The sequence below is a fragment of the Pteropus medius genome, unplaced genomic scaffold (genome assembly GCF_902729225.1).
Source record: "Pteropus medius unplaced genomic scaffold, Ma_sr-lr_union100, whole genome shotgun sequence".
In the NCBI taxonomy this organism is placed as follows: domain Eukaryota; kingdom Metazoa; phylum Chordata; class Mammalia; order Chiroptera; family Pteropodidae; genus Pteropus; species Pteropus medius.
In genome coordinates, this window is record NW_024348533.1 from 6,741,837 (window position 1) to 6,769,712 (window position 27,876).

The 27,876-nt window shown below is 56.0% G+C and overlaps 1 protein-coding gene and 1 pseudogene across 1 annotated transcript in view; one reads left to right on the top strand and one right to left on the bottom strand.

Moving 5' to 3' along the window:
• Positions 1-22,263, top strand: part of OBSCN (obscurin, cytoskeletal calmodulin and titin-interacting RhoGEF) — a 146,681-nt gene extending 124,418 nt beyond the window's left edge. The window contains exons 79-106 of the mRNA XM_039880334.1: positions 625-733; positions 2,175-2,177; positions 9,760-9,924; positions 10,561-10,657; positions 10,983-11,107; positions 11,289-11,401; positions 11,549-11,717; positions 11,888-11,969; positions 12,555-12,755; positions 13,180-13,240; positions 13,698-13,775; positions 14,137-14,309; positions 14,455-14,481; positions 15,121-15,273; positions 15,357-15,402; positions 15,530-15,607; positions 15,984-17,994; positions 18,607-18,687; positions 18,971-19,081; positions 19,256-19,423; positions 19,820-19,942; positions 20,197-20,367; positions 20,630-20,714; positions 20,905-21,144; positions 21,281-21,504; positions 21,631-21,706; positions 21,828-21,977; positions 22,084-22,263. Coding sequence (XP_039736268.1) covers positions 625-733; positions 2,175-2,177; positions 9,760-9,924; positions 10,561-10,657; positions 10,983-11,107; positions 11,289-11,401; positions 11,549-11,717; positions 11,888-11,969; positions 12,555-12,755; positions 13,180-13,240; positions 13,698-13,775; positions 14,137-14,309; positions 14,455-14,481; positions 15,121-15,273; positions 15,357-15,402; positions 15,530-15,607; positions 15,984-17,994; positions 18,607-18,687; positions 18,971-19,081; positions 19,256-19,423; positions 19,820-19,942; positions 20,197-20,367; positions 20,630-20,714; positions 20,905-21,144; positions 21,281-21,504; positions 21,631-21,706; positions 21,828-21,977; positions 22,084-22,261 — 5,298 coding nt within the window. The 3' untranslated portion in view covers positions 22,262-22,263. The remainder of the gene's footprint in view (positions 1-624; positions 734-2,174; positions 2,178-9,759; positions 9,925-10,560; positions 10,658-10,982; positions 11,108-11,288; positions 11,402-11,548; positions 11,718-11,887; positions 11,970-12,554; positions 12,756-13,179; positions 13,241-13,697; positions 13,776-14,136; positions 14,310-14,454; positions 14,482-15,120; positions 15,274-15,356; positions 15,403-15,529; positions 15,608-15,983; positions 17,995-18,606; positions 18,688-18,970; positions 19,082-19,255; positions 19,424-19,819; positions 19,943-20,196; positions 20,368-20,629; positions 20,715-20,904; positions 21,145-21,280; positions 21,505-21,630; positions 21,707-21,827; positions 21,978-22,083) is intronic.
• Positions 22,264-24,118: 1,855 nt separating this feature from the next.
• On the bottom strand, positions 24,119-24,237 carry LOC120616713 (uncharacterized; annotated as a pseudogene).
• Positions 24,238-27,876: the final 3,639 nt, after the last annotated feature.

Below are 27,876 nucleotides of genomic sequence, written 5' to 3' on the forward strand. Positions count from 1 at the left end.
ACTGTCCTTGATGAGAGGGGCACCAGGCACCTGTCACCTACCATCTATGATGAGAAAACTGGACTTATAAGGGGACACTGGGTGGAGTCTGCTTTGTCCTCCATGGTTTGCCAGGGCCCGTGGGGGCCTGGGGAAGGTATGTGCTGGCTGTGGCTCTGCCTGGTTGCCAGCTTCCTTCGTGATGCTGCTGCCTGGGGCAGGCTGGGAGGGGTCTGGCCTCTATGGCAAGTCCCAAGGAAGTAAATAGACCCAAATCATCTTGGACACAGTCTGTCCAATTTAGTCATTGTTGGCCACGTAGCAGTGGCAACTTAAATTTAAATTAGTTAAAGTTAACTCTAACAAAAGATTCTGTTCCATTCCAAGTGCTCAGGGCCCACAAAGCCACCACACAGGACAGTGCAGTTATGGATTGTCTCCACCATCACAGGAACTCCTGGGCAGTGCTGGGTCCTATGGGGGATACAGTAGCTAGGCTGGGACCCTGTGGCCAGGCTCTAGGGCTCTGGGACACAGCTGGGGCGGGATCCCTATGCTCCAGCCAGTCCGCACTGCCCCAAAGAGGTGACTCAGGCCTCTTGAGGAGCCACGGGCTGTAAGTGGCCTCTGCTGTCTTTCTTGCAGTTGGTAAACCGGCTGGGCTCAACACGGGGTGGCACAGAGCTTTCCCTGCAGAGCCCGGCGCTTCGGGCCCAGGAACAGCGCCGCCGAGAGCATATTGCTGTGCTGGAAGGTAGGTGCATCCACTGAGGCCTCAGCCTGGCCGGAGCCTCCATACATTTGGGCAGGGCCTAGTGGGGTGAAACATCAGTCCTTCCAATCAGGGTGTGCTCCCTGGAGGCCTGCAGAGGTCTGTGACTGGAGCAGTAGGCATGAGGGGCAGTAGGAGGTGGGCCATGAACCCAGAGCCCAGGCAAGCCTGGAGAGGCAAGCCTGAGCTTGGCAGCCCAGGCTCTGCTCACCATCCCTGGGGAATGATTGTGTATAAAAGCCAGACCCAGGCCTAAGCGGCCTGCCAAGCAGTGGGTAGTGAGTCCTTGTGGAAGGGGTGGCAGGTAGGACAACTCCACAAAAGAGAGGGCCTCTGCCAAGTGCAAAGTGCAGGGTGCTGGGTTCCAGCTTGGCTCCTGGGAGAGCAAATGGGTGTCAGGGGCCCAGTGCCTCCACACTGGAATGGGGTGGGGGCTGGCCATGGTAGGGACGGCCCTGGTGGGTACAGCCTGGCCTGGGGGCATCCCTGGGATCTCAGGGGTGGTCTGGGCTACAGGGCCTCATAAGGGAGAAGTGTGCTCCTGGGCAGGAGATGAAGAGCAGTGAGATGACTCACATCTCCATTCACACTGTGTCTCCAGAGTCGCAGCTCGGCCCTCTGGGACGGCCAGGATGGGGCAGAGGGCACCTGGCGTCTGTCCTGGGCCTGCTCAGTCTGAGAGAGCAGCCTTACAGGGCTTGCAAGGCTGGCTACCACCCTGGGGAGAGCTTCTCTCAGTCTGAGCTGCCCCACCTGGAAGGGGCTGTCTGTGGAGTGGTGAGCTTCTCATTCCTGGGGACATGCAAGCAGAGGTTGGGCCAACGCCTGGTGACGCTGCAGCTCTCATAGCAGGATGAGTTGCAATCCGTGTCCTCCTAAGTTCTGAAAGTTGGCTTCTGTGACCCTCAGCCCACTGGATCCAGTCCTTCCCAGGGCCCAATGTCTGGGAGCCGCTGTCCATCTGGATCCGCACCTAGTGGCCTCAGGGCCTTTGAGATCCTCCAGGGCCCTTGTAGAGACCATTCTCTAACTTGTGGGCAAGAGTCCTCTTTCTCGTCTTATAGAGGGCCACTGGCACTGGCCAAACCAGTTCCTGCTGGAGACCCTGCTGACATCCACCCTGCCATATGGTGTCTTACTGGAGGGGTGGGGGGGCAGGGGAGGTGCTGATCCTGTTGCTGCTCCTTGTCAGTGGGTGACAAGCATATCCTACAGAGCCATTCACTTTGTTATCACAATGGTCTCTTTCTGTCAACGTCCCATGACCACAGGGTTCAGAGGAGGGGCAGCCACCTGTGCCAGAAACAGTATTGTGTCTCATACGGGAAAAAGGCCGGCCCTCACACGTCTGCAGTTGGAGCCCGCTGCCTCCCGCTTCCTAACCCTGTCCTGTTGCTGTGTCTTTAACCCAATGGCCCCGCAGACAGTGGCCCTGTGGGGTGGGCACTGTCCTCTCGCTTGTGAAACTGCTTCGCACGGCTGCGCCCCTCCCATGGTCGCCAGCACTTACTTGGGCTCAGGGCCAGTCAGGTGGCAATCAGATCAGGAAGAAAGGTGCCAGGAGTGTAGCAGCCCAAGGGTGCCCGGCCACCACCCCCAAATGCACACATGCATACACACACATACATCTTTGTGCATACACATGCATGTGCACACACATGTGCACACACACAGTAAATGTGGCTCCCAGATGCCACACAGACACGGCTAGTACATTTAATTCACTTGCACCTAATCGGAGACAAGTTTAAAATATTCTTGATCATCTAAGGGAAAGCCTTACTCTATGTGACACTGAAGCAAAGCAGAAAACCCCACAGACCAGGAACTGAGAGGCCATATGCCTGGGTCCTGCCGCTTCACATTTCCGAGCCTCTCCCTCAGTTTCGCTGCAGGATGATGAGAAAGGTTGTTGAGATGTGAGGGTGCTGGTAGCCAGAGGAATGCTTGCTGTCCTGGCGGGCAATACTGAGTGGGACATCTCTGTATCAACCTGACCCCACCCAGAAGCTACAGAGAAAGAGGGTTCAAGATAGTTGGAAGTAGGTGTTGCCTGGTCCAAGACAAGTCCCGTTCTGTCTCTGGGACTTGGGTCCCCCATCGCAAAACGGGAACCATAAGCTCTTTCTTGCTGGCTCAGGGGAAGAAGAAAGCCAGGTGCTCCTATGGGGAGACCTAGGTTTCCTGGCTCACTTGGAGACCAGGTGCCTGCCCAGGCATCCACAGGTAGCTCCCAATAGGATTTCATGGTCTTGTTCCACAGGGCTCAGGTGTGCCGCCTCCAGGACTCCATTCACCCTCCCCTGGAGAGATGCCTTTGGTCTTTAGAACCTTTATTTTTATTTTTATTTGTAAAATAGACATCAGCCATCTTGGTCCCAGTTTGGCTGCTGGCTCACTGGAAGGCCACAGACCATTTCCTGCCCCTCTCTGGGCTGTAGTTTCTAAGTCTGAGAAGTGAGACTTTAGGCCTGACAGGTTCACAGTTCTTCCTGGGCATGGCTGAAGGAGAAGCTGGGATTTCTCTGTGGACAGCCTCAGCAGAGCCGTTATGCTCCCAAAGCTCCTGCTAGATGCTCGAGGGGCAGGAGTCCTACCCTCATGTGCTATGTACTGTTGTCATACCACTCAAGGCAGACATAATCGCCTCCACTTCAGAGAAGAGGAGAGAGTCACCCCAGGGGCACATGGCCAGGCAGGGCTTGGACCCAATGCTCCTAAGCCGAGTGTGTTACTACGCTGCCACACCACTCAGGTAGCTTGGCCCCAAGTGCTGGCTGATCTGTAACCCTTGCTATTCCGACTGTTTTCTTTGTAGTCACTGAACAGGAGACTAAAGTCCCCAAGAAAACCGTCATCATGTAAGTGCAGGCGTGTCCCTAACTTTCATTCCGACTGCAGTGCCCCCTGCATGCCCATTAACGCCCTGGACCCTGCCCATGTGGCCTGACCACCTACTTGCCTTGCTGCCTGCCCTCACAACCTTTGCTCACCACGCAGACTGCCAGCACCTTGCAGGTACTCCCAGGGAATTCACCTTCCCTGGGACCTTGGCTACCTTCACACTTCACAGCTTTCTCTTGCCGGGCCCCAGTACCCTCTCCAAGGCCCCATTGCCCCAGCAGGGTAGACTTACTCTGCTCACTTCGCAGTGTCTCACCCAGGCTTGGACCCAGAGTTACACCAGTCAGGGTGGATCCGGGATTCAGAGCTGTGTCCTACAGTGGGTTAGAGGCAGAATTCTATCCTTCGATACCTTAGGATCTAGGGCACTGTTGTTCAGTAGAACTTCTCGTGGTGATGGAAATAGTATATATTTACACTGAGCACTCTAGCAGCCTTTAGCTAACATGTGGCTACTGGGCATTTAAAATGTGTCAATTGCAGCTAAAGAACCAAATTTTAAATTTTATTTAATTTTCACTAATTTGAATTTAATTGAAATGTGTCATAGTGAACATAACTGCTCTAGAGCCTCAGAGGTCTCCAGGCCCAACCCTCACATTTGGAAGATGGAGAAACTGAGGTTCATGAAGGAGAGAAGGGTCACTTAGGGTGGCTCATGATTGGAAGCTAGCCGAGAACCCATTTCCCTGGTGCCACGCTCCTTGTCCTTCTTCATCTTTGTGTGCCTTGAGGGTTGAGTAGCCACATGGTTGTTGATAATTAAATAACACGAGTGGTCCAGACCTAGATGCACCCACAGAAGGCAGGATTGGTTTTGACTTGGGTAATCCCAGAGGATTTCCAATAGGAGGTGTGTGCAGGCAGATATGGTGGAAGGGCTTGTAAAAGCCAGGAGGCGAGAAAGATTGTGGTTTCCTAAGGCCAAGTGACTGAGAAACTCCAGGATGGGCAACCTCCTGGTTCCCCATGGCCCTCAGACCTCTTAAGGGGACTGCAGTTGGTCACGTTGCTAGAGAATCCCACCTTCAGACATTTGATAAAATCTTGGATTAACTCTTCTTTGACTACTTCCCTCCTCACCCAAAGCAAGTCACCACCCCACAATAGATGGGGCTGCCTGGGCCAGCAACGAGCACCCCATCCCTGGAGGTATGTAGCTACGCCAGAGCTTTACACAGATTACACTTCATCCATGAGGAGAGCATCGTTATTATCCACATCTTATAGGTGACAGATGGAGGAGCAGAGATAGGCCTGACAGTCCCATGGGGGAGGCATCCAAGAGGACTCATGCTTACGGGAGGCTAGACTAAGTGACTCAAGGCATCCTAAAGCCCAGTATATTCCGCGCTCAGGGAGATAGAAACACCCTGCGAGGAAGGGTGCACTCCCTCAGCTTAAGGAACCAAGAGGCAACTGCCTGGCACAGCACCCGTCCCATCAAGGGCACACTGTATACTGAGGGATACTTGGGAGCCAGGGGTATCAGAAGGAAACTTGGCTTGGAGAGAGACCCCTGCCACCAGGCAGGCTCACATCCAGTGTCAATGGCCTCAGCAGGATGCCCACATATCCTCATGGGGCAGCAGTGAGCCCAGCATGGGGGCCATTTAAGAGTCCTGATCTTACAGCTTCTCAGTTCCACCTGACTCACTGCCCTGTCTCAGTAAATTAGGCAGCATGAGGCCAGCACACTGGGCCTGGGCCAGGTTCTCCTGACATTTGGGCAGGCTCCAATCCAGGGACAAGCTTAATGCCCCTGAGCCTGGGTATGAGGCAAGAATGCAGGCCTGTGGCCACATCCCCAAGTCTCAGATTCCCCTCAGTTAAGTGGAGATAGCATTTCCCCTTTGCCAGGTGAGCGTCAGAGGGGGCAGGACTTCTAATTGCTCTGCATCCTGAGGTTTGGCCACATATCTCTAGGCCTATGCTTGGACCCCTGAGTTAGACAAAAACAAAGCTGGAGAGAGAAAGAGAGAGAGCGAGAGAGTAAGCAAGCGAGCAAGCGTGCACGAGAACACCTTGGTCATGTCAGGCAGCTGGTGACAGCACTGAGTTGTCACCACCTGTACACTAAGTTCCTCTGCCTGAGCCTGAGAGGAAATGCAAGTCCCAGGGCCCAGGAGAGCTGTAGTTACTCAGCCCGTTTCCGTTCTTTGCCTGTTACTCATTTCATGCTCAGCACCCAGCCAGGCTAGGGACACTGGGCAGAAGACAAGGACCTGGCTGACTGGTGGGCTTCTGACTCTTGGCCCCAGACAAGTTTCAAGCCTTTTTCAGCCTTGTCCACGCCTGTAAAAGAGGGTCAGACTCATCCCTCAGGGCTGCTTCGGAGTCCCTGGCCAGTAGCCTGCATGCACCCACATGCAACTGGCCTTGAGTTCTGCTTCCTCTTCTCCCTACCCCCTCTTTTGGGAGGTAGGGACCAGAAAGGGAAAAGGCTTTTTTGAGGTCACAAAGCTCATGACAGCCAAGCCACACCTAGAGCCAGATGTCCTTGTCCAACCTCATACCTCTGGAGCACAGCTGCAGGTCGGAGCTCTGACAACCCTCCCACACCTGCACCTGCAGCGTCAATTGCCCAGTCTGTCCCTAACTCAGGATCACTTAGGTGCCTGACCTCTGAGAGCTCACCGGGGCAACCATAGCACCCCCACGCACATCCCACCATTGCCCATGATACAAAGCACAAAACACTGGTGGGATGGACAGGAGTACTGTGTCCCTACACCCCATCCATTAGCTCTGCGAGGAAGTCTGGCATCTCCAAAATGAGATAGCTGTGAACAGGGAAAGGAGATTGGCCCACGGGGACATTGCAAACTGGACTTGGTCTGGGGATTAGAGGCAATGTCTCAACTCTCGTTTTGAGATCTGAACACCAGAGCCTCAAGTTGGCCAGATGAGACTTTGTACTGTTTCTTTGGTTCTCTGGCCGAGGGTTCTAGAGATTGGGCTCAAGTGCATGTGTAGGAGTTTGTGCAATTTCACCATTTACTTGCTAACCTAATTTACACCTTTTATACTAACCTGATCTCTCATGCTGGCCCTGCATGTGCTGTGGCATGGGTGCCAGGCCAGGCTGCGGGTCTCTGTGCCATCTCCTCTCGGCCCTCTCCCTGCAGAGAGGAAACCATCACCACCGTGGTGAAGAGCCCCCGTGGCCGCCGCCGGTCCCCCAGCAAGTCTCCTTCCCGCTCGCCTTCCCGCCGCCATGCCAGCCCACCCAGGCCAGGCCTGCAGGCTCCTGAGCTGCTGTACACGCCAGGGCTCGGCCAGCCCCGAAGGCCCACAGCAGAGCCAGGGTGGAGGCCCACGGTGCCCACTCTGTACGTGACAGAGCCCGGGGCTCACACACAGGCCCTGCCCAGGGGCACTGGGCCCCCACCTAAGTGGGTGGAGGTTGAGGAGACCATTGAAGTCCAGGTGAAGAAAACAGGCCAAAGGAGTGTGTCTCCAGCCACAGAGGTGCCCGGCAGCTCAGCAGGGCTTCTCTTCATGCTGCCTGGTGGGACCCCTGGAGGAGACCCCAACACAAACAACTCCAACAACAAGATGCTGGCCCAGGAGCCCCCAGACCAGGGCAGAGCTATGGGCAGTGTCAGCGAGCCCCTCATCTTGGACATGGAGCCAGAGACCCCTGACCTGTCCTCTCCCGGGGCCACTGAAGAGGAGGCCCTCTTGGAGGAGGAGAGGAGAGGTGCCCATCAGACGGAGGAGCTCCTCGGTGCAGATGACCTTTGGGGCCGTGACCCTAAGATCCTCGAGCATGACGGTCGTGCGCTGACACTGGCTGACCTGGAGGATTACGTGCCCCAGGAAGGGGAAACCTTTGGCTGCAGTGGCCCCGTGCCCAGTGCTTCTGACGACCCACCCTGTGAGGTCTCGGTGCTCCAGAGAGAGATCAGCGAGCCCACCGTGGGGCAGCCTGTCCTGCTTAACGTGGGACGCCCGCTGGGCCCTCGTGGCCCACCTGGCTTCTTCAGCCGCCTGCCCCAAGGTGGGGCTCTGTCAGGGCCCCAGGGCCCTGGGCCCGCCGTCTCCTTCTGCGTGCGGGAAGCCCAGGCTGGAAGCGCCACATCCTGGAAGCCATCCTTCTGCACCCAGGTCCAGCATTCTCCGGACAGTGGCCAGAGCAGCTTCAAAACAGAGATTTCCACCCAGACAGTCAGCTTTGGGACAGTGGGTGAGACGGTCACCCTGCACATCCGGCCAGACAGGGACGAGTGCTCCAGCCCCTCCCAGGGCTGAGGCCGCAACTGTAGGGGGCAGGTGGCTGGGGGTTGAGCAGGGTCTCTGGGGTCAGGACAATCCTGAGGCAGCTGCAGTGGTTTCATGGGGCAACAGAAAGAGAGGCGTGGCCGTGGGCCCGAGGACCCCCCACCTGGCACCAGTACCTGCTACCCTGGATTTTGGGCTCAGGAGAGAGGCTTGAAGCCAGCATCCAGGACACATGTGCTCTGACCCTCCTCTCACTCTGCAGCAGCTCGGGGCTCCAACAGCTCTTCCTGTGGTCTGGGTCCTCCCTACCTCACAGGGCGGGGTCTTCAGCTGAGGACATTGTGCTTGAGGCTGCAGTCTGGTCTACAGAGGAGGCTGGGGGTGCCCCTGGTAGACTAGCTCTAGGTGGTGTCTTCCTCTCCTTGTATAGGGGCACATCCCTGCTCTGCCCAGGCTACCTGGCCTACTCAGTGGGGTCTTCTCCAAGGGCACGTCTTTCCCATGGATACTTTTTTTTAGCCTCTGGGAGGCCCATGGGGCCCACTCTGTAGGCTTCCTGGGCCTTCCTTGCAGGATGGGCCAGGGTCTGTGGGTGGGAGGCAACTCTTGTCAATTGACCCCATGATGATAATAAACCGACTTTCACAAGCCCTGTGGTCTGTTCCTTCTTGCTTCTCTGCCAGCCATTCTGACAACTTGGGTACAAGGGGCCCTCTAAACCTGGCCCTGGGGACCAACCAGAGGGCAACCCAGGCCCCTCCCCTGGTAGCCATGGGTAGGTCTCGGCCCATCCTGGGATCTCTGGGTTTAGGTGAGGTAGCTCGCCTGACCAGCCTGTGGGGCTGGTCATAGGTGCACACAGCGTGACCACCCATAATGGCTGCTTCTGCCCTACCTTGGTTAGCTGGCCTTCCTGCTCCCTGCTCAGTCTGGCTGTTTGTTGTCAGGGCAGATAAGCGGGGTGTGATGTGCAGGGGGGTCCTGTTGACCTCCTTGGAGTGGGGAAGGATGGAATGGATGCCCTAATGCTGGAGAGCATTCTGGTGCAGGGAGGGCTCCAGGCAGGAGGACATACTAGGAACAGAGCAGTGGGCATTCCTGGGCACACCAGTGAAGCCACAGTACTGCTGCCTAGGACTGGAAGCCAGGTAGAGGAGGGGGCTGCACAGAGGCCGAAGGCAGGGAGCTAATGTGAAAGGATCTGGCAGTTCCCTGCGAGGAAAGGGGAGCTTTGGAGGGGGCCAGGGCATGGGTCAGGTGATGGTGTGGCGACCTGGGCCAGGAGGCACTTAGAGGAAAGAGCAGATAGGACCTCAGGTGGAGGGGAGAAAACTGCCAGGCTGGGGGTAGGCGCTGGCATGGGAGGGCAGGAAGAGAGCCCACACCCCTCGGGTCCTTGGACCCCTGATTCGGCATCAGGTTGTCCATAGGTTTCCCTAGAGCACGGGGCCGGGTCCACCAGGCCGGGGGTCTGGAGTGGACCACAGAGGAGCCAGTGCAGGATGAAGAGATGGGATGAGCTGATACTGATGGGTAGACAGGGCACAGGGCAGTGTCCAGGCCCGATTGCCCCTGAGGAGTTGACGTTCTCGTGAAGGCATCTGGGCGCCTTCCCAGGGATGGTGTATCTCCGTGTTTGCTGCCCGGAGTACCATCTCCCCAGTTCAGTCCCCAGGCCTCTCTCTCCCTCTCTCTCGGGGACCTCTGCCGCCTGCACCTCTTGAGAGAAGAGTGGTGGGTGGGTGGGGCAGCCTGGGGTTGGCTCACTGGGGCATCTGTGAAGACAGTGATGGGCTTCCTGGAGCCCCCTCCCTGGGCCCACACCACTTCTCACCCCTACATGCTGACTTCTCCCACAGATGCTGCCATCCCACCCCCAGCCACCCTGGAGCGAGTGGACCAGGAGATCATGTCTGTCCAGACAATGGTGGGCCCTGAGGCTCCAGGACCTGCAGGGGACCAAGCCAGCCCTGGCCCCAGGGGACCACTCACACTCCAGGAGGCCAGCCCCCAGCCTCCAGGCACTGAGGTGGTGGAGGAATCAGGTGAGGCCCAGTGATGGGCCGACCACAAAGTACAACCTGCTCCCAGACTCTCCTTCTCTCTATGCTGACCTCAACTTTGGTCACCGTGTGTGCCCACCCTATGAAAGTGAACTCACAAAACCCTGGGGACCCTGATATCTTGATGGCTCCATACACTGGGGGCCCTGGGCAAGACCTACCCCTTGTTCAGCTTGTCCCCATCTGTGAAACTAGGTAGCTGGGTTGGTCCTGGGAGTTTCTACCCACCCTGAGCACATCTGTCCTCTGAGCCAGAGGCCTCCTGTGCTCCAGGGCAGGTGAGGAGGAGAGGGGAAGAGGAAGGAGGGGTAGATGAACCTTGCCCCTGACAGGTTAGCTCCTGGAGATGCTGCATCCCATTGCGATGAAGGTGGGGTGGGGGGTGGGTAGCCTTGGGGCTGGCAGCCCAGGCTAGGGACTAGGACTGGAGGTATGCCCTGGCAGAGGTGTGCATGCGTGGCAGGAGCTTGGAGTTTGGGGCCCCAGACATTGTGTCCCTGGAGGTCTGCCCGTGCTTGTGCCTTCTGGGTCCTGGAGGGCTACACAGGGGCATGTCATGGGGGACAGACCCCTGGTACATTGCTGGCTCCATTTCACTAGGCCCCAGCCTCCCACCAGCCGAGCCCCAGAAGATGCCTCAGCCCCTCCCCTATGTGGGCCCTGAGCAGAACTCAGGGTCCCCCGCGGAGGCTCAGGGACGCGTCGTGCCCATCCGGTAACCTCTCTGGTGTGCTGGGTGACACAGTCCATTAAGGGATATCCAGTGGCAGGGCAGGAGGAATAAAGGGTGGGCTTACGGCACCCCAGGATGCTCCCTGTCAGCCCCACCTCAGCCAAAAGGCAGAGTAGGGAGAAGCCACCTTAGGGGCCAGAGGTGTGGGGGGCCCCTGTCTCTACGCCCCCTCCCAAACAGTCTGCTTTAACCCCAGGGGGTGGGGCAGAGACTCTCCCCTGGGGATGACCATCTTACCATGAGATTCACTGCCCACCTCAGAAGTAGAGGGGCAAAGCAGACAACTCATCCTGATGTACTGCCTCAGGGTGGAGGGTGTGGCCTGGCCAGAGACCGGTGCCACCACCGAGTTCTGGGATATCCAAAGCCACGTGTTCATGGAGACCACGCACCGGACATACATGTACCAGGCCAGCGACTCTGGCACCACAAGTAGGCTATGTGTGTGTCCCCATGCCCTGGGTTGGGGGGACACTTGGAACAGAGGAGCCATCTGGAGTATGTAGCCCTGCTGTGGCCGGCTCCAGCTCAGACTCATTGCAGGGTGGGCTGTGGCGAGCTTCGGGCGGCGCAGCCTGGGTCCTTTCCCACGGGCTCTGTCCCCCACCCCCAGAGCCACCAACCATGCAGGTAACCATTGAGGACGTGCAAGCACAGAGGGGCAGCCCGGCTCAGTTCCAAGCAGTCATCGAGGGCAATCCGCAGCCCATGGTGACCTGGTACAAGGTAGGGATGGGCGCAGGGTAAGGGGCACTGTGCAGTGAGTGCCATACCCCACCAGACAGGGTATGGCACTCACTGAAGGCGGTTTGGGCCATGGTGCTGGTCCCTGGGATGGGTTGATGGCCGCCCTGCTACTGGCTGTGCATCCAGGACAGCGTTCAGCTGGTAGACAGCACTCGGCTAAGTCAGAAGCAGGAAGGTACCACCTACTCTCTGGTGCTGAGGAACGTGGCCCAGCATGATGCCGGCATCTACACCTGCCTAGCCCAAAACGCTGGTGGCCAGGTGCTGTGCAAAGCGGAGCTGCTGGTGCATGGGGGTGAGTCGGGGGACCCCTCCTCCCAGGCCTCAGTCCCCGCTCCATGTGGGTGTGAGGTCCTGCAGGCTCCCTGAGGCTTGGGCACAGGGGGCTGCCCCGGTGGACACTACAGAGTTGGGGGACGGGGCAGTCATCTCTCCACACTGATGGCTGATCACTCCTGGCTGTAGAGGATGGCGAGCCAGACTCGGAGAAGCAAAGCTATCGGAGGAAATTGCACTCCTTCTATGACGTCAAGGAGGAGATTGGGAGGTATTGTCACCCAGCCCCACCCTGGGAGCCCCTCTCCCCCCAGAGTCCCCAATCTAGGAGCCACCAACCCCCATCTTCTGGAGCCTCCATCACCCTGAATCCCTGCTTCCTGGGAACCCCATCTTCCAGGAGCTACCCCTGTGCACCCGGGCTGTCTCTGTAAAACCTGCCCACTCCACCTCCAGCCCGCGTGCTGCCTCCCCATTTCGCCTCAGAACTTCCAGACTTCAACTCAGCACCTCCGGCCCCTTGGGAGCGCCTGTCCCCTCATTGTGTCCCCAGAGCCTCCACTCCTTAAAGTACCCACTTATCAGGAAGCCCTGCCCCTCAAGAGTTCCTGCTCCTCAAAAACTCCACCCCCGGGAGCTCCCTTCCCCGTGGAACCTCTTTCCCTTCCAGAACCCCTGCCTGTTGGGAATCTCACACTAGGGGAACCTCGCCTCCAGGAACTCCCAAAGGCCACCCCTCCAATCCAGTCCCTTCCATTACCTGCTCCCTGACCCCATCTCCCAGAACCCCCATCTCCTTACTCCCCTCCCTGGAAGGCTGCTCTCAAGCATTCAGCATGGGCTCCCCTCTTCCCAGGGGTGTGTTTGGCTTCGTGAAGAGGGTGCAGCACAAAGGCAATCAGATGTACTGCGCCGCCAAGTTCATCCCTCTTCGGAGCAGGACGTGTGCCCAGGCATACCGCGAGCGTGACATATTGGCTACGCTGAGCCACCCGCTGGTCACTGCGCTGCTAGACCAGTTTGAGACTCACAAAACCCTCATCCTCATTCTGGAGTTGTATCCTGCCCTAGGCCCCAAGGGTGCAAGGAGGGCATGAGTAAAGAGCGGGCAGGGGTCCGCAGGGTTGCATGGGGCCTGTGGTTCTGGTGTCCCCAGGCTTGGCTGCATCATGGGGATAGCAGCCCAGCCTCCTGCATTCTTGTATGATTCTGTGTGACCAACCAGCCCAGACACAGAGCTGTCCTTCTAGCTCGCTGTCCCTTGGGGTGTCTCTGTGCAGAGGGGAGAGGATGCCTCCACTTCAATTCTGTTACTGGCCACTGGCCTCAGCCCTCTCCTCTGGGTCCTGTGTCCCACTTACCCCTCCTCAACCCTGAGGATCCACCTTCCCAGCATGGACCTCTGCCCCCACCCCAACATAAAACTTGTGAGGGGGAGTGGGGAGTCCAGAGCCTAGAGCATTCCTTGACCTGAGCACCAGGTGCTCATCAGAGGAGCTCCTGGACCGTCTGTTCAAGAAGAGCGTGGTGACAGAGGCCGAGGTGACTGTACTGCCTAAGCTGTCTGCCCTACATACACACCCCACCAGGCCCGCTTCCTCTGCCTCAGACTGCCTGTCTCAGCAGACATGGCCCTCATCACACTCTGTGCCCAAGCTCAGAGAACTCTTGGGGATCCAAGGTCCTCAAGGGGTATCACGGTTCCTCAGTCAGTCTCAAAGCCCTCCCAGCTCCAGGCTCACCACTTCCCCTCCCAGCCTGCACCTGCTCCTGAGACATGATTCCTGCTTTGCTCAAGCAGCTCCACACACCCAAACCCTCCCCACCTTCGGGCCCAGAGGAATCTCTGGCCTTGGGCACAGTAGGGTCTGGGAAGTTGTGTGGGACTGTCCCAGGCCTAGAGGAAGTGGAGTCGTAGGTGGGAGCAGGGAGGGGAGGGAAGCAGAGGAGGAGGTTGAGGCTGACTCTCTTGCCTGAGTGCTAGCCTTTCCCACTGAAGGTCAAGGTCTACATCCAGCAGCTGGTGGAGGGACTGCACTATCTGCACAGCCATGGAATCCTCCACCTGGACATAAAGGTATTTATCCCCCCGCCCCCCGTGCCCCAGAGCCCGGGGAGGGGCACATGGGAGCCCGGGGCCTGTAAGCTGGGAAGGCACAAGCCTGCTACTTTCAGCTTCCCTGTCAGGACTTGCTCGCTTTAGGGGACAGAGCGCTCACTACCTTTCTGGCAGCCTCTTCAGGAGGGATGTGGCTCTGAGAAAACAGAGGCCGTCCCCAAATGGTACTGAAACCTGCCCCCAGAGTAGCCCATCCCCCGCTGGCTGCACCATCTTTGTGGGGCAGCCTCTCACAGACCTGAGTGTTCCTCCAGATCTGGTAACCCTGGGAGTTACCTCCTTAGGGTGTGGCCTTACCAACTCCCTGACTGCCCAATAGCCCTCCAACATCCTGATGGTACATCCTGCTCGAGAAGACATTAAAATCTGCGACTTTGGCTTTGCCCAAAAAATCACCTCAGCAGAGCCACAGTACAGCAAGTACGGGTCTCCTGAGTTTGTGTCCCCTGAGGTCATTGAGCAGACCCCTGTGAGCGAGGCCTCCGACATCTGGTGAGTGGGCAGGGCCCCAGGGATGCAGGTCCTATGTCAGTCTACCCACCTACTCTCTGCCTCCCTTCCTCCCTCGGCTCACCCGCAGCACCTCACCTGTGGGCCAGGCCTGGGGTGACTTGCATCTATGGTTTTGTTCCCGCAGGGCCATGGGGGTCATCTCCTACCTCAGGTGAGCAGACCCCCCAACCCCATCAGCTGCCTCCTAGGAAACCAACCCCCGAACCCTCCCCGCAGGCCCACGGGAGGCCACACGCACTGCTAGCCCTCCCCAGATCAGAGACCAGAAACCCAAGAGGCAACTATTTTGGGGACAAGCAGTCAGCCAACTCAGATAAGAGGTTTCTGCCAAGCACTTTTCAAATACCCATTCCAGAGGACACAGGTCACACGGCACAGCACGAAGCTGTTTCCCAAAAGATCCAGCTGGTTGGACCTAAGGCCCCTCAAAACAATTACTGCTGCCCTGAGAACACTGCTGGTGTAGACTGAGCCTGGATCCCCTCTACAGATGGAGCCCTGCTCCTTACCTCAGGCTAAGGCTGGTGCCCACCTCAGGCTGACCCTTGATCTCTATTCCAGGCTGAGCCCAGATCCCCATTCCAGGCTGAGCTTGGATCTCTGGGCAAATTCGAGACATTTGCTGGGACTCTCAGCACAGAGTGGGAGTGGCGCTGAGAGGCCATCCCCAGTCAGGGTGCCCCCCCACCAAACTCCATGAGACCCAACCCTCCCTGGCCTGGCGACCTGCCCCCATGGACCCTGAAATCCGGGGTCATGTCTGAGGGCCAGCCCTTCCCTGTGTTTGTAGCCTGACCTGCTCATCCCCGTTTGCGGGTGAGAGTGACCGTGCAACCCTCCTGAACGTGCTGGAGGGGCGGCTGTCCTGGAGCAGCCCGGCAGCTGTCCACCTCAGCCAGGACGCCCAGGACTTTATCAAGGCCACCCTGCAGAGGGCCCCGCAGTGAGTGCACATGCCTTTTCCCCCACTGTCTGCCCAGGGAGCCAGCTGACCCCTGGCCTGACTGGGCCTTCCTCTGCCCCCAGGGTCCGTCCCAGCGCAGCCCAGTGCCTCACCCACCCCTGGTTCCTGGTGAGTAGGCTGAACCAGGGAGGTCTAGCACACAGGGAGGTAAACTGAAGCCAAGAGGGGCGGGGCCTATCTGGCCACAGGGCACACCAGGGTCTCCCTGAGGTGGCTTTCTCACCTGGGCCCCCAGAATTCCGTGCCTGCGGAGGAGGCCCACTTCATCAACACCAAGCAGCTCAAGTTCCTCCTGGCCAGAAGCCGCTGGCAGGTAAGCCAAGCAGCCACAGGGAGGAGAGGCTGGAGGGGGACATGGTAGGTGGTGGGGGCAGCAAGGGACCTGGAGGGCCTGTCAGGGAACGGAGGCCCAGAGGGCTGGCTGTGTGCCCTGCTGGGCCTGGGAGAGCAGGGAGCGAGGTCTGGGCATCCTTCCTTCTGAGTCCACTCTCCCTGAGCTGCTGAGAAGGAACAGGGCTGTGTGGAACATGCAATGTTCTAGCCAGGGCGGGGACACAACAGAGCCCTGGGGTGCTGGGGAAGAGGATGAGGGGCTTTTAATGCTTCCATCTCCTGGGACTCCCTCTGGGCACACAGGGAGCCTGAAAGCAGTAGGAACCTGGCTGACACCTTGTCCCTTGCACTCCCAGCGCTCCCTAATGAGCTACAAGTCCATCCTGGTGATGCGCTCCATCCCAGAGCTGCTCCAGGGCCCGCCCGACAGCCCATCCCTTGGAGTGGCCAGGCACCTGCGTGGTGACACCAGCTCCTCGTCCAGCAGCTCCTCCTCTGACAACGAGCTCACATCCTTTGCTCGGGCCAAGTCTCTGCCCCCCTCCCCAGTGACCCACTCCCCACTACTGCACCCGCGGGGCTTCCTGCGGCCATCCGCCAGCCTGCCCGAGGAGGCCGAGGCCTGTCCACCAGTTGAGGCCATACCTCTGCCCGCATTGTCACAGGGTACAGAGCTACCGGCCTCCCCAGGCTGTGTGCCCCGGCAGAGTATCATCCGCAGCCTGTTCCACCAGCAGGCGGGCGAGGGCCCGGAGCACGGGGGCCTGGCTACAGGCAGCAGGCGGTACCCGGCACGCCGGCGGCACCTGCTCAAGGGTGGCTACTACGCAAGCACCCTGCCAGGCCTGCGGGAGCCGCTGCTGGAACATCGCGTGCTGGAGGAAGAGGCTGCCTTGGAGGAGCAGGCTGCCCTGAAGGCCAAGGTGCCTTCCTTCGAAACTGCCCTGCGGCTACCTGGCACCAGTGCCTGTGGAGGCCCCAGCAGAAGCCGCTCCCTGGACCTCGACAAACCCTGTTCAGCCAGCCCCTCCACGGAGGCCTGCCATGAGGGGAAGTGTCCTGTCTCAGCCTCCTTGTGTCTTCAGGCAGCCCCAGGGGAGTACACTCCCAGAGAAGTAGCAGGTGCCATAGAGATGGAGCATCCAGAGGTGTCCTTCGGGAGGCCGAGACCATTTCTATCCACCGATGGTGACTCTGGCCTTGCTAAGCAAGAGGAGTTGTCCCAGTACAGCTATGGGGGGCAGCCAGTGCCTTTCTGTCATCCTCAGCAGGATCCTGCCCCCCAGGAAGGCTGTGCTTCCTCTATGGCTGTTGCATCCCAAATTCCTGGTTCCTTCCCTCCAGGGCATTGCCCAGAGGCCCTCTTGGCACCCCTGAGCTCCTTCCCTTCTACAGACCTCCAAGCTCCCCCCTCTCCAGCCCAAGCAAGCCCCCAGCCAGGCTCTAAGAGGGTGCTGGAGGCTACCCCTCTCCCCAAGAGGCCTGGGCCCCCCAGCTCCCCAGGACCAGCCTCCCTAGCAGGTACAGAGCCCAGCCCCTTTCTAGATGCTGAAAATCTAGCTCAGGAGACAGAGGGCCCCTCTGAGTCTGCACGGCCTCAGGAGCAGGCAACTTCGCGGAAGTTCTCCCTAGGGCACAGAGGGGGCTATGCAGGGGTGGCTGGCTATGGCACCTTTGCCTTTGGTGGGGATGCAGGAGGCATGCTGGGGCAGGGGCCCCTGTGGGCCAGGATGGCCTGGGCCACATCTCAGTCCTTGGAGGAACAGGATGAGGCAAGGGCCCAGAGCCCAACCCCCGAGGCCAGCACGGCACCTCTGCCAGAGGACAGCAAGGTCCCCCTGAGGGCCTCCCCAGAGCTGATCTCATGGGAGGACTTTGGTGGGGGCTCCGAGGTGTCACTGGTACAGATCCGGGATCTGTCGGGAGACGCAGAGGCAGCTGACACTGTGTCCCTAGATATATCAGAGGTGGATCCTGCTTATCTCAACCTGTCAGACCTGTACGACATCAAATACCTCCCCTTTGAGTTCATGATCTTCAGGAAGGTCCCTAAGCCAGAGCCGCCACCCTCCCCTGAGTCAGAGGCCGGGGAGGGGCTGGCTGAGCTCCCAGAGGCCCCGTGGCCCTGGCCAGACATGCTGGGCATGCCTGCTGGCCTGGAAATCACTGAGGAGCCTGAGGACATGGAAGCTCTGCTTGGGGAGGCAGGTGGCAGCAGGAAGCGCAAGTGGTCACCCCCTTCCAGGGGCCTCCTGAGCTTCGCAGGGAGGCGCACGCTGCTGGAGGAGCCCACGGAGCTGGGGCTGCGCCGGAGGGTGAGGGCCTCTGTGGCCCATATCTCCCGCCTCCTGAGGGGCAGGCTGGAAGGTGACTCCCCGCTCCTACCAAGGCTTCTGGGCTTAGCCAGGTGTCTCCCCTCTGTACCTTGGGATGTCTTGCACTCATGCCCAGGAACCATAGTTCAGGAGCCCACCTGATGGAGGAAGCCCCCATTCCTGTTCCAGTGCCACTCAAACCCCAGGCACATGGGGACCCTGTTTCTGAGGTCACCTTCTTAGCCTCATGCCCTCCCCATGTGCATCTGAGACCTAGTGTTGGGACCCAGAGAAGCTGCAGGGATGACGTCGCTGTGGAGAAGATCAGAACAAGGCTAGCCTTCCTCATCCTCCTTGAGCCCCACCCTGACCCCAGACCTCAGCCAGGCCTCCCCAGGCACCTTTGCCCCAGAACTGCTGGCTTACCTTCCCGACATGTCCCTAATCAGGACAGGCCAATGCTGCTGGGGTGGTGAGGCAGTGACCTCCACAGCAGATTTAGCTTGTTTCTAACAAAATCACCAGGGATCCAGGCTTTTCTGCCACGTGGGAATCTGGCAGTGGTGGCAGGCGGCCCTGGAGTCGTCCTCCCGTGCCCCTGGTGTCAGGTCCCAGAGGAGCCAGCCCCTTGGTGTGACCTCCCACGGCCCTCTCCTCCATGCAGGTCCAGAGAAGGAGGGACCTCCCAGGAAGAAGGCAGGCCTAGCTTCCTTCCGGCTGTTGGGCTTAAAGAGCAGAGACCAAGGTGGGTGCACTCCCACGGCTGGGACCTCCTGCCACCCAGGGGACCTGGCTGTAGGAAAGGGGAGCCCCTCCACAGTGCCCAGACAAGTAGGGGCCTGAGCCCAGATGTGGAGCTCTGGCTCTCTGGCTGTCCGGACTGAACAGTCCTGGAGGCCTTCCTTGAAGAGGTGCTGGTCTTGACGATGAGCCGGTGAGGGCGGGCTCCTTTCCAGTACCCCCACCTCGGGATTCTACTCTCAGGTTGGGGGTCACCTCTGAAGGCTCACCCCACCTCCCTTCCCTAGCACCATCCTTCCTAAGGGAGCTTGTTGACGAGACAGTGGTCCTGGGCCAGTCCGTGACTCTTGCCTGCCAGGTGTCGGCCCAGCCAGCTGCACAGGCCACTTGGAATAAAGGTAAGGAGCTATCCTAGTGTGTGTGTATGTGTGTCTGTGGGGGGGCGGGCAGGACAGCAGGAGATGCTCCTTGAGGGCATGGCTTTCAACATACAGTGGAACACTAAAGCCCAGAGAGTGCATGTGACTTGGGCATTCAGAGCTGCCCCTCACGCCCGCTCTGCTTGGCCACAGACGGGACCCTCCTGAAGGGCAGCGGCCGCCTCCTCATCTCCTCCACACTCAAGAACTTCCACCTTCTAACCATCCTGGTGGTGACCGCCGAAGACTTAGGCGTGTACACATGCAGTGTGCACAACGCACTGGGCACTGCAGCTACCACGGCTGTCCTCCGAAAGGCCGGTGGGTGGGCCACCGCTGGCACTCTTGGTGGGGACAGGGAGAGGGGTCACCCCAGGCCATCGCCTCTTCATAGAGGTTTCCAATGAGGCTTGCAGGAGCCTAGGGTGGGCGGGGGACTTCAAGCAAGGTCCAATCCATGGGGCTCCTGGGCGTGCACCAGCCGAGGGGAGGCTGTGGTTGGCAGGCAGACACCTTCCAAACCCCTGCCAGTAGAAGCACTGGGCCCCTCTACCAGGCAGCACTGGAATGAGACCCCCGAATCAATGGGACCAGGGGCACCCACCTGGTGGTGGGCACCCACTCTGGCAGTAGGGTGCGGAGGTGGGGACAGAGGCTCAGAGCTGCAGGGACAGCTTCTGGGAGGCCACCTTAGACACCTAACCTTGGGCCCTGCAGAGCGTCCCTCGTCCTCCCCGCGACCAGACATTGGGGAGGTATATGCAGATGGGGTGCTGCTGGTCTGGAAGCCTGTGGAGTTCTACGGCCCCGTGACCTACATTGTGCAGTGCAGCCTAGAAGGTAGGGCTGCCTTGTGCCCTTGCCTCCTGGGGGGCCTGTTGCCAGTGGGGGAGGGAGAGGAAACACTTGGTCATTCTGTGCCCTTGGGCATCCGTGGGGGAAGACCCCTCCCCCTCTGCACCACTGGCACCCTTTGGGGAAACATTGGCCCCCTCTTCGCTCTTGGGCAGCCTCCTTTGGGGAGGGGTCTCTCCACCCCCTAACTCTGGAATCGGGTGGCCTGGGCCTATCCCTCACCTGCTCTGTGTGGCCAGGTGGCAGCTGGAGCACACTGGCCTCGGACATCTTCGATTGCTGCTACCTGGCCAACAAGCTTTCACGGGGTGGTGTGTACACCTTCCGGACAGCATGCGTCAGCAAGGCAGGCATGGGCCCCTACAGCAGTCCCTCGGAACAGGTCCTCCTGGGAGGACCCAGCCACTTGGGTGAGCCTCTGCAGAGCCTAGCAGCTGGTGGGGGTCCCTCCAGAATTGCCCTGCCACTTTACCAAGGCACATATGCAGTTGGGAGATATGTTCTGGCTGCTATGCCACTCACACATTCCCAAATGGTCTAAGAAATAAGAGGCCAAGTGTGGATTCAAAGAGAGGCCCCTTTTCAGGGTGCCAGGGAAGGGCTGATGGGAGACAAGGTGAGGGGAGCTGGGGCTGTGGGGAGCCCCCCAGTCACTGGCTTCCCTTCCCGCAGCCTCTGAGGAGGAAAGCAGTCCAACACGACCCACCCAGCCCTTCCCCAGCTCCCAGACCTTCACCTTCCAGACCCAGATCCGAAGGTGTGAGCCCTCCCCACCTGCTGGCTTTGATGCTCCCACTGCCTCCTCCCCTGCATCTGTGCCCCTCCTTCTCCGCTGGACTTCCTCCCTTCTGCTCTGAGAGTGGGAGGGGTCATAAGAGGGCGAGCAGGCCAGCGGGACCCCAGGGCTGGAGGAGTCCTCCTGAACTTGGCTGGTGCTTCCTCGTCAGGGGCCGCTTCAGTGTGGTGCGGCAGTGCTGGGAGAAGGCCAGCGGACGAGCGCTGGCTGCTAAGATAATCCCCTACCGCCTCGAGGACAGGACGGCAGTGCTGCGCGAGTACGAGGCCCTCAAGGGCCTGCGCCACCCGCACCTGGCCCAGCTGCAGGCCGCCTATCTCAGCCCACGGCACCTGGTCCTCATTTTGGAGCTTTGCTCTGGGCCGGAGCTGCTTCCCTGCCTGGCCGAGCGGTGAGGGGTTGCCTGACCTGAATGCAGGTTTGGGGGTGGGGGGTGGGGTGCGCAGTGCAGGGGACCAACCTCCCACTGGTATGGAGGTCTCAGTGGAGACTCAGACAGAGCCAAGCCTCCTCCCCATGTGCCCTAGGGCCTCCTACTCTGAATCTGAGGTGAAGGATTACCTGTGGCAGATGCTGAGTGCCGCCCAGTACCTACATGCGCAAGGCATCTTGCACCTGGACCTCAGGTCCGAGAACATGATCGTCACCGAGTATAACCTGCTCAAGGTGGTCGACTTGGGCAATTCCCAGATCCTCGCCCAGGAGAAAGTCCTGCCTGCGGAGAGGTTCAAGGACTATGTGGAGACCATGGGTATGCTACAGGGCCTGACCTGGGGGAGGGGTGGCCAGAAGCAAGCACCTCCCCTAGTCTTGCCACCTGCCCCCTCCACGGCAGACACCCAGCCCCTCACCTGTGTGTTCCCCCACCCCCCACCAGCCCCGGAGCTCCTGGAGGGCCAGGGTGCTGTCCCACAGACAGACATCTGGGCCATCGGCGTAACAACGTTCATCATGTGAGTCTTCTGCGCTGGGGAGGAGAGGGAAGATGGGACGGGAGCTGCCGGCTAGGATCCACGAGAGTGACCCCCATCCACCGAGGGTGACCTGGGTTCCTTGACATCCCCACCCTCGCAGGCTGAGCGGCGAGTACCCAGTGAGCAGCGAGGGGACGCGCGACCTGCAGAAAGGCCTGCGCAAGGGGCTCATCTTGCTAAGCCGCTGCTACGCTGGGCTGTCCGGGGGCGCCGTGGCCTTTCTTCAGAGCACGCTGTGCACAAACCCCTGGTAAGGTGGCCCCCACCCCGTCCATCCCAACCATTCCTTTCCACGCTGCGCTACCCAGCCCCAGCTCCCAGAACGCGGCAGACATCCCCCATCCCCCATGCTCCAGGGGACGGCCGTGCGCGTCCAGCTGCCTGCAGTGCCCGTGGCTGACCGAGGAGGGCCCAGCCTGCTCTCAGCCCTCAGTTGTGACCTTCCCCACGGCGCGGCTGCGCGCCTTCATGCAGGAGCGCGAGAAGAGGCGGGCGCTGCTATACAAGAAGCACAACTTGGCACAAGTGCGCTGAGTGCCGGGCCCAGCAGTTCGTGTTGGGGGCGGGGCACGGGGGGCGGGGCGGGGGAAGGGGCGGTGTGTGCCCTGCTGGGCTGCACCGCTGGCCTCCTCTCCAGGACTTGCTATATAAGCACACACATGCCAATAAAAACCTCTGATATAAGGCGTCTTCTGTTTCACTGTCTTGAGGAGAGGGGGTGAGGGCCCTGTACCTTCCTAGGGTTTGGGGCTCCGTTTAAGTTGCAACTGCCCTTCCCTGTGAACTGGGTGGAAGGGAACCTGCTGGTTCATGGAGAATGGAACCTGTCAGGGCAGCGTCCCCTGGGGTGACCAGCTTACAAAGAGAAGCCTTTTCTGTCCCAGGCAAAAGGGTACCATTGGTCCCTCAGCCTCACCCCACCCTCCAGCCTCTGAGGTATCTCTGCTAGGGCTTCTGAGCTCTGAGATGCATAAATTGAAAGCCACTAGCCTGGTCCCCATGGTTACCTGCCTGGCTTGGTCCTCTGTCATCTTCCAGGACTGGCCATTGCAGTCCTTTCTCAGTTTGAGAAAGGAGCCTGGTGAATGACCAGCCAGGCCACCCAGAGGGAAGCGAGAGGTAGGCTCTGAGATAGGGGAAGCATCTAGAAGCTGCTGAAGAAGCCTGAGCCACAGCCGCTTCTCCCCCTCCTGACTCCTGCTGGATGTTTCTGCTGCTCACAGAGAGTTCATTTGGGAAGAACCAGTGGTTCTGAGGTTGCGAGCACTGTGCAGCCCTATTTCATCTCCACCAGCTCTCACTCCAGCTGCTGGAGGAATGGTCTCCCACCAACACCAGAGCTCCCTTCAAGGGCAATCCATTGTCCCCGGGGACTATCTCTGAGCCTCTGCTCAAGAGTCCTTCCATAGGGCGCTGCCTGTAGCCCTGGCCACTCCTGTTCAGGTACACAATGAGCATACCTCCAGTTTCAGCCCTCACAGCGCCTTGTGGCACCTGCGTCTGAGCCCAGTCCTTCCTCTGCCCCAGCTGGCCATGTATACATTTTATATTCATAACTTATCACAGTGTACTAGTACTGCCATTTACCAGTTTGGGTGAAGCATAGAAACTAACTCCATTAAGTCCCCTCTATCTCTCCTGTTTGTAATACTATTGTCTAAAATATTTTCTCTGCATACATTTAGATCTATATTAGTGTTATAACTTTTGCACCATTTATCAAAGATCATTTAAAAATTCAAGAGGAGTAGGAAATTCTATTTTATTTATCCACATTTTGCTCCCCATGTTCTTCCTTCATTCCTTATCTTCCAGCTATCTTCCTGATATTTTTTTTTCTGCTTAGAGAACTTCCTTAGCTGTTCTTTTAAGGTAGGTCTGCTAGTGACCAATTCTCCTAGTTTCCCTCCATCTGATGAGAAATTCACTGTCTTTTGAATTGGTTTTTCTATATAGTTCAGGTATCATTTTTTTCCAATCTCGAGGGTTTTCTGTTTCTTAATTTTCAAATTTTAATTACGATGAATCTTGGTGTAGACTCTTAGGGTTTATCCTGTTTGGGATTTTCTCAGCCCCGTGTGAGAAGTTTTCAGTCATTTTTTCTTTGAGAACCTTTTCAGCCATACTGGTCTTCTCCTCTTCTTCTAGGACACTGATTGGCCTAAAGTTACTCATGTAGGTCCCCGAGGCTTTGCTCATATGTTTTTTTCACTCTACTTTCTCTCATGTTTTTTTACAGATTGGGTAATTTCTATTATCTTATCTTCAGGGTCACTGATTCCTTTCTCTGTTCCTTCTGTTCTGCTGTTAGGTGTATCTTCTGAGATTTAATTTTGGTTATTGTACTGTTCACTTCTAAAACTTCCATTAGTTTATTCTTTTTTTTTTAAACGCCTACAGCACCTGGTCTTCCTGGGTGGCCTCTCATCCAAGTACTAACCAGGCCCGACCCTGCTTAGCTTCCGAGATCAGACGAGATCAGGCATGTTCAGGGTGGTATGACCGTAGACAGTTTATTCCTTATATATATATTCCTTTGATAAAATTTTCCATTTCTTTCCTGAAATGCTCTACTTATTATTTGTTTCAAGTGTGCTCATAATTTTTTGTTGAAGTATTTTTTTTTTTAAATCATAGCCGCTTTAAAACCTCTGTCAGATAATTCCAACATCTTTGTCTTCTCAGGTGCCTTTGCTTTTTTTTTTTTTTTTCACTCAGTTTAAGATCTTCCTGGTTCTTGGTTATGATAAATGATCTTTTAATAGAAACATGGACATTCTCTTATCACATTATGAGACCCTGGTTCCTAGTTAAGTTTTCTGTTTTAGCTGGCTGTGATGTAATAAGAAATACGTTTGGTCTTTGTTCCTTGTTCCTGGAACAGAGCTCCTATAGTCCTTGGAATTTCCTGAGTGATTGGGATGTTTTTTGTTACTCATAATGAGCTCTTTTAGATCACGTCTGAGTTTCTGGTAATGAGGTAACTTAGGAGAGGACTCCTAAGTAGCCTCAAGATAGGGCTAGTCACCAGAAAGACTATGTAATTAGAGGTTGAGAACTTTCAGCTGGACTTTGAGCTCTATAGAAATGCTTGAGCAATAAGACTTGGAAAGCTTCCAGGTTGGTGAGCACATTGATTCGCTGGGTGGGTGGTGTGGAAGCTCCATCCCCACTCCCATACCTTGTCTTACACATCTTTTTCATTCTGCTGTTACAGAGTCATAGCCTTTGTAATAAACTAGTAAACATAAGTAAAGTGTTTCCTGAGTTCTGTGAGCCATTCTAGTAAATTATCAAACCTGAGGAAGGGATCATGGGAGCCCCCAATTTATGGTCAGTTGATCAGAAGTATAAATGGTCCAGGACTTGCAACTGGCATCTGAAGTGGGGGCAATCTTGTGGTGCTGAGCCCTTAAATTTGGAATCTAATGCTAACTCCAGGTGGGTAGTGTCAGAACCAAAGTGAATTGCTGCACATCCTGTCGATATGTCCAGAGAATTAGTTGTTGATGTGGAAAGCAACCCAAACTAGCTTCCTCCTGCTCTGGAAGGGAAAATGTTGGTGCCACCTTATTACTGCCAGGTAGAGGTAGAACTGCAGGCACCCCACTTGGATGTCACTGACATCGGTGGCAGGAATGGGGGATCCTCATACTGCTGAAGAGAGGTGGGAGTTTTGGCTGTTCTCTGGTCTCCACTGACACCTAGCTATTGGATGGCAGGGCTGAAAAGTCCAGCCTTCTCTGCCTTCTCTGACATCACTCCTGAACTAGAGTCTAAGATATAAGAAGTTTTCTGTCGGGCTAGGCTGCCCCTGTCCTGGTCCTATGACTAGAAGGAGCAGGATTTTGTCAGGTAATTTTTTGTTTGTGCCCATTGGTGTTTCTGACTCGTTGGCTTCTTCTACTACAAGTCTGAGATATGTGGGGACAAAAGAAATCCCAGGGAGCTCACTATAGTGAGATTCCTAGGGTGATGAATTTTCTACCTGGTCTACCTTCTTGTTGCCACCTTTCAGGGTTGTCATGGGCTGAATTGTGTTCCCTCTAAATTCACATGTTGAAGTCCTGACCCCCCAGGACCTCCGAACGTGACCGTATTTGGAAATGTGATCTTCAAAGTGGTTATTAAGGTAAAATGGGGTCATTGGGGGGGGCTCTGGTCCAATATAATTGGTGTCCCTATATGAAGAGGAGATTAGGACACAGACATGCACAGTGGAATGATCACGTGAGAGCACAGGGAGACAACGGCTGTCTACAAGCCAAGGAGAGAGGCCTCAGGAGAAATCAACTCTGCTGACACCTTGATCCCAGACTTCAAGCCCCCAGGACAGTGAGAAAATAAACATATGATATTTAAGCCCCTAGTGCGTGGTATGTGTTACACAGCCTGAGCTGACTAATACAAGGGTCTTCTTATGTTTGTTTTATATATAATGTCTGAGGTTTGTAATTGTGCTTAGTGAAAGGAATAGTGAAATTTCATTTACTCTATTTTTTTTTTTTAGGAGTAAAATCTCTCAGTCATCTTTTTGTACTCACTATCTTGTTTTATCTATTTAATTCTTTTGAATATATCATTCAACATGGGCACAGCATCACAATTGATTCTCAGTATCTTTTAGGAGCTCTTTCTCATGACTCTCTACCTGGTGGTATTGCATTCTTGTTGTATTTCTCCTGCATATTCTGATTCAAGAAACCTCTCTTTGATCACACCAACATGGATTTTATTTTTTTAATTAAAATCTGCACTTAAATAACTATTGACAGATAGGTAATTTGTTCTAGGATTTCTCATGTTTTTCTTTCCCCTAGTCCTTGGTTCTTGTCTATTTTTTTTTATTTCATATTCCCTAACTTACATGTTTTCTATTATCTCAGTTATCTGGGAAAATGATCTTATTCATCTTAAGAGCATTTTGTGATTACTCCTACTCTTTATTTTTCTGGGTAGATGTCTCAGTCTGCCATAACAAAATACCACAGACTGAGCAGCTTAAACACAGATTCTGGAGGCTGAGATCTGGGTGCCAGCATAGTTGACTTTTGGGGTGAGCTCTCTTTCTGGCTTGTAGACAGCTACCTCCTCACTATGTCCTCACCACAGAGAGAGAGAGAGGACGCGCTCTGGTATCTCTTTCTCTCCTTATAATGAAACTAATCCTACTGTGGAGGCTCTATCTTCATGATCTAATCTAAACACAATCTCCTCCCATAGGTCCTACCTCCTAACACCATTCCCCTGGGGTTAAGGCATATGAGTTTCTGGGGGGACACATTCAGTCCATAACAGTAGAACTCTTCCCTCGATCATTTTGTTGCTTTTACTGCTCATATATTGTGTGTCTTAGAAGTCTGCCTGCATTCCCACCTTGCTGCAGGGGATGCTTGGAAGCACAAAGTCCAGCCACTCACCTCAGTCTAGATCTGGGAAAAAGCCTTCACGGTCTTGCCAACTGTTCTTTTTTTCTGATTGTTTTTTTTTTCGCCTTATACCTAAATCATTATTATTCTCCTCTTATTTATAAACTTTACCTTTTATGCCATGAGTTGAGAGGCATTTTTGTCATCCGCTGGGCCTCAGCCATGCCTGAATCCTAGATGGACAGACCTCTAGATATTCATTTTTATTTAATCAACAATTACACACACACTCACACACACACACACTTGTACTTGTAGATTGAATAAAAATATATTGATTAATAAATGTCTGATTATGTGCATATATATATATATGTTTATACCTATATCTATACCTAGCTGTATCTATATAATCACATACTCAGTCCTTCTGGCCACCAGCCCCCATGCTGAAGCTATCCAAGGGCCACCATGAGTCACCGCATTAGCATAACACAGACAACATATATATTATATGTATAATATATATATGTGTGTATATATATTATACGTATAATATATTATACATATAATATATATGTTGTCTGTGTTATGCTTATATGCTAATATATGTGTATATATATTATTGTGTGTTGTTATATTATGTGTATAGAATAAAAATATATAACCTACCATGCTCAAGGCTAGTTTGAATCAAGGAGAAAGAGAAAAGAAAAAGTCATTTTAAAGAAGTGGAGATTTGCATGATTACACTGAGCAGCCCCAAGCCTGGCACTAGCA